This window comes from Psammomys obesus, unplaced genomic scaffold (genome assembly GCF_907164565.1).
Source record: "Psammomys obesus unplaced genomic scaffold, mPsaObe1.curated_primary_1811, whole genome shotgun sequence".
NCBI lineage: Eukaryota > Metazoa > Chordata > Mammalia > Rodentia > Muridae > Psammomys > Psammomys obesus.
In genome coordinates, this window is record NW_026595981.1 from 11,397,430 (window position 1) to 11,413,232 (window position 15,803).

The 15,803-nt window shown below is 39.3% G+C and overlaps 1 protein-coding gene across 4 annotated transcripts in view; it reads right to left on the reverse strand.

Annotated features, from left to right (window-relative positions):
- The window catches only part of Rps6kb1 (ribosomal protein S6 kinase B1), a 35,631-nt gene that overhangs the window by 2,438 nt on the left and 17,390 nt on the right, over positions 1-15,803 (reverse strand). For 2 of the 4 annotated variants that reach the window (XM_055620243.1, XM_055620244.1), the window contains exons 5-13: positions 14,919-15,066; positions 12,530-12,587; positions 11,046-11,146; positions 8,215-8,305; positions 7,969-8,059; positions 6,793-6,900; positions 6,026-6,088; positions 5,782-5,859; positions 1,605-1,712 (exon numbers count right to left, since the gene is read on the reverse strand). In XM_055620243.1, the coding sequence (XP_055476218.1) occupies positions 1,605-1,712; positions 5,782-5,859; positions 6,026-6,088; positions 6,793-6,900; positions 7,969-8,059; positions 8,215-8,305; positions 11,046-11,146; positions 12,530-12,587; positions 14,919-15,066 (846 nt within the window). Of the gene's footprint in view, positions 1-1,604; positions 1,713-5,781; positions 5,860-6,025; positions 6,089-6,792; positions 6,901-7,968; positions 8,060-8,214; positions 8,306-11,045; positions 11,147-11,721; positions 11,940-12,102; positions 12,202-12,301; positions 12,345-12,529; positions 12,588-14,918; positions 15,067-15,803 lie in introns of those variants that run through there. The other 2 variants (XM_055620245.1, XM_055620246.1) reach the window with 2 other exon arrangements.

The following is a 15,803-nucleotide window of genomic DNA, read 5'->3' on the forward strand; positions in this document are numbered from 1 at the left end:
TGCCCAGCTCTTTTCTCCTGATGTCTCTGGATCCTCTCTATGGCTGAATCACCTTTCTCCTCTAACTCTTTCTCTCCTGCTGACAGGAAGTCCATCCCTATTCTCTCCCTGCTCAGTGACTGGCTGTAAGCTGCTTTATTAGCATACCAGGGGACAAATGGGGAACAGTATTTACACAACACTGACACAGGAGACTCAGAACAAGGATTGCAAACAGAAGGGGGAGATGTACAGAAATCAGCATTTGAATTACACAATAACCTTATGCCTACGAATGGCTTTTTAGTTTGACACACCAACACAATGATGTACAACTAAAATCACCAATGTGTATATTTTCTATATTCTTGATCTCACTTTTACACCTTGTTTTTTTTTTTTATAAAACAGGGTCCCTCTGTGTATCACTGGTTGACTAGGAAACTCACTCTGTAGACCAGGCTGGCCTCAAACTCATATAGATCTACTTACCTCTGTCACCCAAGTGCTGGGAGTAAAGGTGTGCAGCACCACACCTGCCTTTTTTATGCTTTTTAAAGCCTCCTACGCTAACAAAATTTTACCCCATTTCTAGGACTAGAGGAGAAAAAAAGACAGGAAAAATATAGCTTGCACATTCAGATGTTGACTGTAAAGGTGAACATAGACTGGTGCATTGTCAGCCACACAGTTTACACAGACACGTATGCACAGATATATATATGTATTTATGAGTCAGCCAGGTTAATACTCCAAATAGTTGCTCACAGCTAAGACAGAGTTAGAATTCTCTGACTGTGCAGCCTGGCTGGCCTGGAACTCACTGTGTAGGCCAGGCTGGCCAGGAACTCAGAGATGCGCCTGCCTCTGCCTCTGCCTCCCTGAGTGCTGGAATTAAAGGCGTGCACCAACACCATCTGGCCTCTTTTTAAGATTATTTTACTATTAATTTTGTATGTGCATGTCTGTGTGTAGGGATGTGCAAGCAGGCGCAGATGCCTTAAGGGATGAGGCATCAGATCCTTTGTGTATTACCTGCAGTTGTGAACCACCCAACAGCGGTGCTGGGAGCTAAACTCAGGCTTCTCTGCAGGGGGGCAACACACTACTAATCACCGAGCCACATATATATATACGAATGTGTGATCAAATGCCAACATCGTGAGAATTCCACTGTGCAGGGCAAAAACACTGCTGTATTAGTTTCGGTTCTGTCTTGAACCTTGGTATTTGGCTCCCGGCTCTCATTTCCTTGCTGCATGTTTGTTCAGCCAGTCCTATTGCCTACCTGCTTTCCCCACTCATTGTTAGCTAAATAAGCATTGTGCATCAAATATTAATAATTAACATTACAAATCCCCTGCAGAGTTGACAGCAACGTCTTTTTTTTTGGTCCTGGAACTCGCTTTGTAAGCCAAACATCATTTTAAGTCACTAACACTCAACCAAACATGAATCACTCTAAAGAATCAAGTACTCTTACTGAAATTTCTAAAATGGCTTGTAGGTAACAGTAAGTTATCAAGGAAATGACTTAAAAGCCAAGTCATCCAGGTTTTCCACATAAACTTCTCACTGCATCATACTTAAATTTTCTACAGCTACATGGAAATTCTTTCACTTACCAGAAAGACCTGGTTGGCACTTTCACTGAGAGTTGAGTCATCGGGGCTGTCAACAGGTGTCTGACGTGTAAACTTTGAATCAAACTGACTCACATCCTCTTCAGATTGCTTCATAAGAACAAAATGATTAGAAAATAGTGAACAGTTTATATTATGCCTATCAATCAAAAGTACTATAAGCCCTATACTTTCTGTATGGGGTTTGACTGTAATAAAATATCAAAATAATCTTAGCAGCCCACAGACAAGAAAAAATGCAGGTAGAAAGTGTCAATGGTCTGTTTACATCACTACTTTTTAAAAAAAGTTTCAATATCTATTTTATGTGTGTAGGTGTTTTGACTGCATGTATGTCCATGCACCATGTGTGTGTCTGGTACAAGAGGATGCTGGGTCCCTGCAGTTACAGATGGTTGTGAGCCACCATGTGGGTGCTGGCATGTCTCCAACCCCACAGCATCACCCTTTTATGTATGTGTGGTGCTTGAGTTCAAACCCAGGGCTTCACACTTGATAAGCAAATGCTCTACCAGTGAGCCAAAGCCTGCATCTTCAAGCTTTATATATGAATCAACATAAATTTCAGTATATAATTATCAACCTTAATAAAACTCTGGATATAATAAATTCCCCACTCAAAAATCTTTAGTATGTCTAGTCACTTAATAAATTCCTAGAGATAATGTACTCAGTAGCCACTGTATGTCTGGATAAATACAGAAGAAGAGTTCAAACAAAGCAGAGATAAGATGATGCAGTTAGCCACTCAGGATGTAGCTCAGCAGTAAAGCACTTGCCTGGGCATGTACAATGCCCTTGTGCAAACACCCCAGCACCAAACCTTCTCCAAGCCAGACAGCGTGCTGAAATTCTTCTTGTAGACTACTTCAACCCTTATGGTTTTAAAATAGCAATTTACTTTTTTTGGTGGTTTGTTTAAAGAATAGTCTGACTCATAGGTCAAATATCAGAAATAAATATCAATTTATGCTAGGGAAGGTGGTATGTCTGTAATCCCAGCACTTAGGAGATAGAGGCAAAATGACCAAGGCTACTCTTAGCTAAAGAGTAAGCTTAAGACTAGCGTATGAAGCTGGGTACAGTGGCACACACCAATAATCCCAGCACTCAGGAGGCAGGGGCAAGCAGATCTCTGTGAGTTTGAGGCCAGCCTGGTCTACAAAGCCAGTCCAGGACAGCCAAAACTACACAGAGAAACCCTATTTTGGGGGGAGGGGGGGACTATACTATATAAGATCCTGTTTCAAAATAAAACAAAACAGAAATAGCTGAGACTACATGCCTGTAATTCTAGAACTCAAATGGCAGAGACAAGAGGACCACCATGAGTTCCAGGCCAGCCAGGGCTATACAGTAAGACCTTGTCATTAAAAAAAAAAAAGGAAGAAGAAAGAAAAGAGGCAGACGGAGAGGGGGAGGAAGAAAAAGAAGGAAGAAGAAAAAAATGGAAAAATATTGCTAGATTGATTGAAATATTAGTATTTTTAAACATCTAAGTTCATAATAACACTAAAAAAATCACATAACTCATTATTCAATTTTGAAAGATACTAAGGAACTATCATTATTTTGAAGAATAGTGAAAAAAAAAACAAAGGAATTAAACATTTAGCCTACCTTCTTGGTGTCAACTATACCTTGGATAACCAAGTAACTGATAAGTCTGCTTAATGGAAAACTTCTGGCTAATATAGAATGAATAAATGAATGAGGTTATTGTGTAAACCCTGAATGGACTTGATAGTTTTTATGTTATTCCTTAATTTTTTATTCTATGTGTCTGTGTTCGCTTGCATGTATGTCTGTGTGCCACAAGCATGTCTGTCTGCAGAGGCCAGAAGAAGGCGTAGGATCCCCTAGAATTGGAGCTGTAGACAGCTGTGAGCCACCATGTTAGTGCTGAGAACTGACTCTAGGTCCTCTGAAAGAGCAGCAAGTGCTAGTTTTAACTGGAGCCATGTCTCCAGCTCCTGACCTTGATAATTCTTTCATGTAGAGAGCTGTCGTGTTCTGGCCCTTATGCTGTAGGGACTAGTAGTAGGGCCCTCCTGCATCATAACCAAAATACTTCTAGACTTTGATCCCAGGTTAAGAACAATTGACTTACAGGCATTCATTAACTAACAGCACTAAAAGAAATAAACTATACTGTAAGTAGGCCTCCTTGTCAAAGCATACAGCACCAACAGTTCCATCTGTAGCACAAGTTCCTTAATTTGGAAACAGATGAACATAGTAAATGACACAATGGGATAAAATTAACAAAATTAAAATGTAAGGAACTCAGAGATAGAAAAAATGGGTCAGCCATTAAGAGCTCTTGCTGTTCTTCCAAAAGACCTAGAGTAGATTCCTAGCATCCACATGGTGGCTCACAACCATTTGTAACTCAATTTTAGGAGATATGATACCTTCTTCTGACCTTCACAAGCATCAGGCACACATACACATCTACTTTCTATTATATATATTCGGTAAAATACCTATACATGGGACTGGTGAAATGGCTCAGAGGTTAAGAGTACTGGCTTCTCTTCCAAAGGTCCTGAGCTCAATTCCCAGCAACCACATGGTAGATCGCAACCATCTATAATGGGATCAGGTGCCCTCTTTTGGTGCACAGGTGCACATGCAGGCAGAATACTATATACATAATAAAATAAATAAATAAATAAAACCTCATACATATAAAAAAAATCTAAAACAAACAAACTAAAAGCCTCACTTTTTTTTTTTTTTTTTTTTAAATCTGAGGAATTCTACAGAATAGATGGACCAGTTTCTTCAACAAATCTCCAGAAGACATGAAAAGGGATATTTGTATATAGTAAGAAAGAGAGCAGGCTGGAGAGATGGCTCAGAGGTCAAGAACACTGGCTGTTCTTCCAAGGGTCCTGAGTTCAACTCCCAGCAACCACATGGTGGCTTATAACTATCTATAGTGAGATCTGGTATACAGGCACACATTGAGGCAGAACATTGTACAAATAATAAATATTAAAAAAGGGAGAGAACACCCTAACTATGTATAAACTATGATTTCTTACTAAGTATAGCAGATAAAACAAGCAAACAAACAAACAAACAAAAAATAACAGGGAAAAGGAAAATCAAAATAAACAACTGAAGAAATGGTCAACCTTATAACTGTGATGATGGCTTAGTGATTGCCTTTAGGATTAAACAAGATGACCTGATTATTTTGAAACTGAGACGTACTTACCTGAATTAATGATCCACCTTACAACTATGTATGCAGACAATTTTTTTTCTTTTTGGTTTTTCTAAACAGTTTTCTGTGTAGCCTTGGCTGTCCTGGACTTGCTTTGCAGACCTGGCTGGCCACGAACTCAGAGCAATCCACCTGCCTCTGCCTCCTGAGAGCTGGGATTAAAGGTGTGTGCCACCACGCCTGGTTTAGGAATATTTTCTGTGTACTATGTGCATGTCCTAGTGCCCATGAGGGTCAGAAGAAAGTGCTGGATCCCCCAAAAGTGGAGTTATGGATGACTAAGAGTTACCCTGTGGGTGCAGGGGATAGAACTTGGGTCCTCAGCAAGAACAAGCATTCTTAAGCACTGAGCCATCTCTCCAGCCCTGTGTACATTTCAAAGCAGGTCTGTGATTATACTCTGTGATCAAATAATAGACAGCCTCATATTCTCTTCCTTCACCTACATCCTAAGAAGTGGAGAAAGCGTATTTCCTCAAGTTCTGAGGTAAAAGACAGAAGCTAAATAAACACTCAACCCCCAGTTCCTCCAAGTGATCTTACTTGGAAAAGGTCACTGCAGATGTCATTAATAAAGACACTGTCATCCAGGAGTACACCACTACCCCTGATTTCTCTAAGATTTTCCTTAGTTTAAAAAATTACCAGCCTGCTGTGTAGGCCTTTAATTCCAGCACTTAGGGGGGCAGAGGCAGGAGGATCTGTGTGAATTCAAGGCCAGCCTGGTCTACAAAGCAAGTCCAGAACAGCCAAGGCCACACAGAAAAACCCTGTCTTGAAAAACAAAAACAAAACAAAAAACATACCAGGAGATGTCAAGTGTAGAGCACTTGCCTGGTATGTGTGAGGTCCCAGGTTCAATCCCCAGTACTGAAAAACAATTGTTACAGATTCCCCATATTACATGTTTCCACACATACATACCAACAGAGGTTTAAAGGGAGGCTCCACCTTCCGAGCCAGAAGTTCTTCCCAGTTAATGTGTCTGAAAAATGGATGAGCCTAGAAAAAGTCAAGGAGGATGACTGATGGTAAACCATCTTTCTGAATGTATAAATCACAGAAGAAGTTAAACATATATGAATGTCCATGTATAACCATCACAAATAAGCAGAATCAGCATTGTGTCCCGTCCCCCGCCCCAAACACCAAACATTTCAGTTCCTACTTGGACTTCTCCAGCATCCCCAGGGCCAGCTCCAAGACGAGAAGCAGCGTTTCTTTTCAGCAGCTTTAGGGAGGAAAAGAAGCACCAATGAAAATCTGCAATTAATCAAACTGACTTTTTCCTTTACAGAATGTGGTCCCTATTTGTGCTCGACATATAATTTACTAATATCAAATACTATTTGAGAACAAAAGAAAGTCTTTTAAATATGTACTCTGCTTTAAAAAAAATTAAGTCTTTTTGTTTAGTATCTATGTATGACTATAATCAAAATATATGTAAAATTCTTAGATGGAGAGGTGCAGATGATGCCCCACCTTTACTGGCAGTTGATAGCTGCTGGGGAAAGACAGTCATGGCCACTGGTACACGGCCATGTGGCCAACTCCACATCCATAGTTACAGAGGCAACACTAACTGGACTGTGTAGGTTAGTAAACAAGGAAAGTACAAAGTTGAAAGAGGTAGGTGTTGGGGACATTAGAAAGTTGAAGCAAAAGAGTGAGGATGAAACTATATACACACATAAAGTTCTCAAAGATTAAATAACACAATCTGGGTGTAGGATTCAAGGTGAAGAAACAGGCAGATCTCTATGAGTTTGAGTCCAGACTGGTCTACAAAGTGAGACATAGTGAGTCCCAAAAACCAAAACGAAACAAAAGCTCAAACAAAGCACAGATGCACGTGTGTATTTGTGCATGTGTTCGCGCACCCAATTTTATCTCATCAAGCCTTGCTGGTGAGTGTGGTATCTAAGAGCCTACCTTTTTAAGCAGATCTCGAGCTTCTTGCGTGAGGTAGGGAGGCAAATTCAGTTTACATTTGAGGATTTTGTCAATTGTTTTCTTTCTATTCTCCCCAGTGAATGGAGGCTAAGGGTAGAAAAGAGCAAAAAATTAGCATATAAAACCGAACTTTAAGTAATAATATTATCTAGTTCCTGAATTGTATGGTTAAACATTGAGTTAAGAAAGCATGTTTGAAAGCTAAAGGATCTGAGCTCAGGGGGTCCTGCAGAGACTGACACAGCATGTATGGAGAGGACCTAGACCTCCTGCTCAGATGTGGCCAATTGGCAGCTCAGTCTCTAGGTAGGTTCTCAAGTAAGGAGAGCGGGGGCTGCCTCTGTCATAAACTTGATTGACAGCTCTTTGATCACTTGCCCCTGGCCATGTGGCCTTGCCAGGCCATGGAGAAAGAGGATCCAAGGCAGTCCTGATGGGACTTGATAAGCTAGGGGCAGATGGCAGAGGAGTAGAACTCCTCCTTTCAGTGGACTAGGGGAAGGGGATGGGGGGAAGAGGGAGGGAGTTGAGGGAGGGGAGCTTCAATTGGGATATATAATGAATAAACTGTGGAAAAAAAATGAAAAAAAAGAAAAGAAAAGAAAAGAAAGCATGTATGGAAATAGTTAACTCAGAGACCTGTGCCCTTAGCAATGACACCTCAAGAACACCACCCTGGAAATCTTGTGTGGTAAGGCATCTCATTTTATGTTCCTATTTCTCCCTCTGCAGTTCATTAGACTGCCATGACAGAGGTCAGTCCAAATTGTTTTGGTTTTTTTGATATGTGCACACATGGTGAATGTGGGTCTGTGCACAGGATGTGGGTGCCCATGAAGAGCAGTGACATCAGATCTCTAGGAACTAGTTACAACAGACTGTAAGCCACCTGACTCGATGCTGGGAACTGAACTAGGGCAGAGTTTTTCCGTTGACCACGGAGCTATCTCTCCAGCCCCTACAGAAGTCATTTAAATAAAAATATTTTTTAAGTATGGAATCCCACAAAATCATAAGCTACCACTAATGCTAAACTACCAATAACAAATGTTTCACTAGGCACATGTTCTGAAAGCACAGTAAGATTCTTTTACTTAATGGCTTGATAACTGTTCAGCACAGAGCATAACACATGCAGCTTTAACGTGCACCTACTGCTCCAGTCAGCATGTCGTACATTAATGCTCCCAAACTCCACCAATCCACAGCACGATTGTGGCCACTTCTCATCAAGATTTCAGGGGCCCTACAATGAGAAAAACAGCATACCTTAATATTTGCCCACTTTCATAGCATCTGAATAAAATTATTAAACTAAGAAAACTAAGACTATTTTAAGCCAGGTAAAAGTTAGATATTACCCCCAAACCAGTTACATTTCTTTTAACATGCAGCTCTCACATGTATTCTATTGTGCCACAAAATGTGTGCGTGACTGTTCCATCATGAATTGATTCTTTGCACAGTCCAAAGTCTGTTAGTTTCACGTGACCTACAATGAAAGATTATAGTATGATTATTCTGAGAATTTCAAGTATATGCAGTATTTGACTTTAACTTTTCCTTTCTAAAACTTTTCTTGAAGATGCCAAGAACTAAATGCCATATCTACTATGGGGTAATAACTACTTAAAGGCAGGGCCGTGCCAGTGATACAATCAATGCAATAAGGAGAAAGTACAGAGAATAATGAAACTGTCTAAAGCTCTGGCTTTACCTATATGCAGAATTCTGTTCCACTCTTTGAAAATCTGGATTAAGTAATATATACCCTTAGTAAACATTCTGTATTTAAACAAAATTCATAGCACACTTCAACTGTATTGTTTCTTCACAGTGTATTTAAAGAGTTCCTACAAACTCTTAAAAAAAAAAAAAGGCACTATATAGCTTACATGCCAAATGCTACCAGTTGGCAGAAAGAAATTAAATTATTTACTGCCAAAAGCTGCCAGTGAAGGGAAAGAACTAGAATTTTCGTAGGATAATCATTTCTGTTCCAGAAGGTAGAATTCCACCTTGCACAAAGATCATGTCAGATAAGTTTCTCTTAGCTGTCATTAGTTAATCAGTGGCTCAACAACAGCAAGGGCCCTATCATTGAAGGGTTCCTTTCAGGCAAAAGGCAGTGGCTCATTTATTTACATTTATTCACTGTGAACATCTACTGCACGCTGACAAAGGAAGAAACGGAGCTATAATATTTATCTTTTATTTTCTCATTTTTAAGAAAGTTATTTCATGTGCATGAGTAATTTTGCCTGCATGTACATAAATGCGTATGTGTGCCTAGTGCCAAAGTAAGCTGTAAGACGGCTCAGGAACCCTGAAACTGGAATTATCAATGGTTGTGAACCACTATATCGTGCTGTGAACCCAGGTCTACTGCCAAGCAACACATGCTCTTAACCACTGAGCTATCTCTCCAGCCCCTCAGAGCCCTTCTGAAGACAGGATCTGGCTAGGAGACAGGACCTGGCCTGGAATTCAATTACCTACTCAGGCTTCCCTTGAATTAGATTCTCTTTACTTAGACTCTGCAGTTCTAGAATTATACGTGTGTGCCACTATACCCAGCCATAGCTTTTAGTCTCATAGAATCAAATGATATATCCAAGTTTATGGATTAAAAAGTTGTTTTATGGGGCTGAATAAATGGCTCAATAGTTACAAGCTCCATCTACTCTTCTGGAGGTCCTGAGTTCAATTCCCGGCAACCACATGGTGGCTCACAAACTATAATATGATTTGATACTCTCTTCTGGCATGTAGGTTGTACATGCAAGTATAGAAAATAATAATTTTTTTTAGAAGTTTTTTACTATTCCACCATTTTTGGGGTTTTTTTGTTTTGATTCCCCCCCCCCCCCAAACAGAGTTTCTGTGTGTAGTCCTGGCTGTCCTGGAACTCATTCTGTAGACCAGGCTGGCCTGGAACTCATAGAGATCCACCTGCCTCTGCTTCCCAAGTGCTGGGACTTAAGGTGTGCCACCATTCTCTTGTTCTATCCTTTGCTTCAGAACTGATAATCAGGTGGTAGCATTCACAAAGAACAGAGAACAGAAAAAAAACAAAAACAACAAAACCTTTAAAGGAATACCTCAAAATAAACAGCAAAGACTTCAGAATCAGAATTCAGGTTTGGGATGGGAAGGGAGGAATGCTGACATAGTTCCCACTATGCACTTTGTCAATTCTATATTGTTTTTTTTCTTTATTTTCATATGTATGAGGGTTTTACCTACATGTATATATGTACACTATGTGTGTGCCTGATGCCAGCAAAACCCAGTTCTAGATCCCTTGGAACTAAAGTTACAAATGTTGCAACCACCATGTGAGTACTGGGAACTAAACCCAGGTCCTCTGCATGAGCAGCAAATGTATTTAAAAAACAAAAAACAAAAAAACAAAAAACAAACAAACAAAAAACACTGAGCCACCTCTCTAGACCCTCACAATTAAAAAAAAAAAAAAAAAAGAAGCACCATTTTTATATAGACCTCACCATTTTCTGTCCAAAAGTTTACAGTGGTTAACTATCTCAGACATCATCCTACAGAGACCTAATGTTCAGCAACTGCTCACAGCCTTGTATGGATGGTCTAGTATAGCAGCAGACATGGAGCTGTAGCAAACACTTGCTTTGCCACACCCACTGTTACACAGAATGTTTTGTCTCTCTAATTAATCTACGCCTATTAAATATTTTGGTACTGGGGATATATAAAATAATGCCTCAATTTCAGTCTTTTTCTTCAAACATTAATTAAAATTTATTACAAAGTTTTGCTTTTAGTTGCATGGTTGTGGTGTACACGTGTAATCAATCCTGATACTTGGGAGACTGAGGCAGGATGACCCTAAGCTCAGTGCCAGCTGATTACACAAAAAGACCATGTCTAAGAAAACAAAAATAAAACAAATAAGTTTTGCTTCTACTATTTATGCATTTTTTGGTCATTAAAACTCAATGGCATAAATCAAAATTCACATCTGAATTGGCTGTGCAGTCACAACATTTTGTATAAGATTTTTTTTAAGCTGTAAAGAATGGCTCGTATCTGCAGCTCTATTTAAGCTCAATCATAAATACTAAATACTTCAAGTACTAGAAAGGGAAGTATATAACAAGAGCGAGATAAACACGGGAGCCTTGGAAACGGCCATCATGTGTGGCAGGACTGTACACTGACTATGTACTACAGAATTGTTCATGACATATCTCCACCTTGGTGATTTAGCATGATGTTCTCCGGCTTCAGGTCTCTGTAGATGATCCCCTTTTGATGTAAATGCCCCAAAGCCATGGAGATTTCAGCCAAGTAAAAGCTGGAAACAAAAGTGATTTAATAATAATTTAAAAAGAAATCTACCCAAAGCAGTTTATGTATGGAACAAAATTCCTTGAAAGAAACATACATGCACCAAAGACCAAATTAGTGGGGGTGGGGTGGGGTGGAAGAATGTACTGGGAAAAAGAGATGGCACAGGATGATGCCATAATACAGGGGGACTCGTTTTAGTCAAACTATACCATGTTTTATTTTCCATTAGAAAATACTGCTAAAAGTGCAAAGATATCCAGTCTATTCTAGCTATTATTGATTAGATTCTATTCTCTCTGTTTAGGAATTAAGCCAACAGTCATTCAGATCAAACATTCCTCCCACCTTCCCCCAACATTTGAGATTCCACAGGAAATAAGGACTATTATTCTCAGAGATTAAGTCTTGGTCTTTATGGCCTGACCCGTGGAAGCCCACTCATCCTTTATAACAGAACTGTGTATTAACAGACAGCAATACCCACAGTATCTGCCCACCCTCTTGCCAGCCAGCCCCAACTATAAACTGTGTGACACTCAAATTTATCTACCTCAAAAGAATAAAGGGCTGGATCAACCCTGTCTGGATTCGAAAAGCACAAAGCACTGCAATACTGGCTGTATAACAATGTTGCAATCCTGCAGATTACTCCAGGATGGAGAGGGTGTGTCCTAGAGGACTGAGGCAGTTTCACAGCCAGCAGGACCACAGCCTCCAACATGGCTCAGAGAGCCTCCTCCAAAAAAGGGCACTTCATCCCTAAGGCTCTTAAATGCAGCTTCTGTGTTAGAAAAGGCCTGAAATTAAACAATGGAATGCAGTTTGGTAATTAAGATAGAAAAAACATTTTAGTGTTTTCTATTCAATTAATGTGTATGTCAAACTGATTTACTGTTACCCAATACAGTCACTTCACAAAAGGATGTGTATATTTTTTATTTGAAGCAGATGCCGTCTTACGAATAGGAGGGCAGATCCCATCCTGGCTATAAAATCAATCCACAGATGTATGTTCAGGCTTATCACCTCCCTAAGACTGCACCTTGGGAACTGGAAAGTCTAAAAAAAAGAGGAGATGATTTCTGATACTTTCCATTGCTCCACATACAAAATTTCCCTGGAAAACCACACTCACCCACAACCAAGGCAGGCAGCTTACCAATTCAAGGAAATTCTGCAGTGAAGATCCATCCACCCAAGGCCTGGGGGCAAAGGAATCATGTGACCTCCAACAGCTGCCCAGTCCCAAGTTCCCCCTTGACATTCTAAGTAACTGTTTCCAGATCACTTTACTGAATCATGTGGCTGCCCACAGTGGGAGTGTAGTTTTGCTTTTAATTACATCAGTCATTACCTGAATCCACACAACCACAAAAACTTCACTTACCAAGCTGTGTCTTCCATGAATATTCCTTCTCTTTCTAACTGCATAAATAGTTCTCCTCCTACAAAGGAAAAGTTATTAGGAATAAATATCTTTACTTGCAATCCTCTTCTAATGAGTTTGTACTTTCTTCTATCTATAAGACTGAGTTCTTAAAAAAACAAAACAAACAAAAACTCCTAAAAACTGAGGTTTTGAAGTCTCCAGGAAGCTATTTTTAGCAGTATTCTTATTCTACAAAACATCTAAGTTTAAGAACTAAAATTGGCTTGGAATTACAGTTTTAATACCTTCAAATTTCAAAATATATACAGATTTCAGGCCTGGAGTTTAAGTCTTGATTAAAAATAGTACACAATGAAGTCACCCAAATTTTAGTGAAAATGACATTCCTATTTTTCAGAACTCTTATATAAACTGAATGAAATTGAGAGTTGCATAATTTGAGTATCAAAGTAAATATTGATAAAGGATTATATTGTTCTGAATAATTGTTTTTTTGCTATTTATTTTTATTATTTATACAGTATTCTGCCTGCAGGCATGCCTGTAGGCCAGAAGTGGGCACCAGATCTCATAGATAGTTATGAGCCACCATATCTGGTGATTGCTGGGAATTGAACTCAGAACCTCTGGAAGAGCAGCCAGTGCTCTTAACCTCTGAGCCATCTCTCCAGCCCTGTTTTGAGTAATCTTAAAATCCAGGCACCCATTATGATGTAAAAAAATTAACAGACAAAGTTATTCCATAAATAAAGGAAAGCTCTGTATTGCAGCAGAATGCCAAGTACAATAATAAATGGAAGTGGCGGGATGGAGTAAGAAAACACCAGGGTTAAAAGTCAAGAACCAATGGATGCCAAAACTGGACCTGAAAGCCTGATGAGATAAGATACTGAGGTAATCCCAAAGTATCTCCTCAAGAGACACTTGATAATTCAAAAGGAGAAAAACACCATTCAAAAGGAGAAAAGGGCAGACACCATGTGACCAAAATGAATATCAACATCAGTGGGACAAAGATTTAAATGTCATGCATTTCTGTTCTGAACTGCTGAGAAGGAACACAATGTTACTTGACAGTTCTGTCAAAAATGTATAACCTGAATCTATTCCTAAAGAAACATCAGATAAACCCAAAGTGATGGCTTTCCACAGAAACTAGACTATAGTTTTATTAAAAAATATCAATATGATAGACAAAGCCAGACTAAGGAACTGTTCCAAATTAAAGAAAACTAAGAGATCTTAGTATATTAATGTTAATTTCCTAATTACTTTATAGCTCTAGTTACATAAGAAAATGTCCTTGAATTTAGAAAGTAAATGCTAGAGTTTTGGTTATAAAAATCTTGAACAGCACAAAAATGTTGACTGTATCTGGGTGCGTATGTATGTACACACATGCATACGCGAGAAGGGGGAGATAGCACATGATGGGTCGTGAAGGGTCTGGTGAAGGCACACAGGAGCTCCACACTATCTGGAGGATCTACATGAGGACTCTTGTACTACCCATAAATCTGTATCAATCTGAAATTACAACGTAAAGTTACAAAATAAGTAGCATTAACAAAAAGTGTGAAATTCTGCAACTTTCAGGTCCATGATAAGACCTATTATGAAACCCATTTCTTGGAAATCATAGGTATGCCAGGCCTGGTGGCACATGTCAGCGCTCAGGCCACTCTCTGAGTTTGAAGCCAGCCTGGTCTATATAGTGGGTTCCAGGACAGCCAGAGCTATATAAAGAAATCCTGTCTCAAAAAAAAAGAAAAAAAGAAAGAAAAGAAAAAGAAAAAGCCACTTTTATTTGTGTATCTTCTATGGGAATCACAACCTTGTACCAATACACAGGAGGCGAAAGCAGGACTGCAACACAGGCTACACGGTGAGCTCCAGGCCAGCCTGTTTACAGAGGCCCTGTCTCAAAACCAACCAACCAAACAAACGGAGGAATGAATGAAATAAAACAAATAAAAGGGCATGGGGGGATGGTACATTCCAAGAGGGAGCAGGTCCTTGAAAATGTGGTTAAAAGATATAGTTAAAAAACATTCAGTAATTTATAATATTCTCAATAAACTTCCACATTTCAAGTTAGAAAGGAATATTTAATGGGACATGTGAATTAAGCTATTCCAGCTTACTGTGTTAAATACTTGATTACAAAGAGATTTAAATAAAATTTTACAGACAGGAAAACCTTCCAAGTTTCTTTCATATTTGTCTGTAAATAGAACCATTTGTTCACATGTGAATTTCCTTCTTTAACTGTATTCATCAATTTTAAGGATTGTTCACAATGAGGAAAAGCATTTTTTACTGGAAAGTAATGTATGAACCCAGTTTTTGGAGCAAATGTAAATAATTACATGAACTATGTACTAACCACTGAGATACTCAAGGATGAGGTAGAGTTTTCCACCGGTCTGAAAGGCATAAATTAAATCCACAATGAAGGGATGCTTTACTTCCTCCAGAATATTCCGCTCTGCTTTTGTATGAGCTGTATCTTTAGCATTTCTTACTATCATTGCCTAAAGGAAAAGAGATGATCTATAAGAACAAAATAGTGAACATTTTTATCCTACAGTAACTAGAAAAATCTATTTTATGCTTTTTAAGACTAATACAGAATAGTTCCTACTAGAAACTGAGATGGGTAATGGAAGCTACTCACTGCTTATAAGTATCTAAACTTGCCAGAGTTTTGTAGTAAACATGTAAATGATGTAAACAGATCAAGTTAATCATATATGCACTAACAGTTGAGGCCTTAGTGTGCTCCCGACTGTAGGCAAAGAGAGCAGAACTAATATAAGGAATCCTGTCCTTGGGGCCCAGAGTATCAGGAGAAAAGATGTCAATGGAGGCAGAACAGAACACTTGGACAAGCACAAGAACTGCACTCAACCTGGCAAGAAGCCTTCCTGGAGATGAGGAGAGCAAAACTGTAAAGTCAAGGTGAAATGTGGAAGGTTAAAAAAGTATTCCCAATGAAGAGAGTTATGACAAAATGGGATGTGTCCAGGGAAGCCACAAGGTCAGCATGCTAATGAGCGGTTAGATTCAGCTGGAGGAGGAGACACAGGCCAGGAAACAGAAGGCTGTGCCTCCAGGCAAAGGTACTGAAAGCTCAGAGGCAAAGAAGAAATACTGAGATGAGTGTAACGAACCCTCAGCTTTAGTGGAATTGTGGGGTTTAGGGAAGAAATGATACAAAGCAGGTGGCCAGTACAAGAAACTAAGGAAAGCGCCTTACAACTAAGACAAT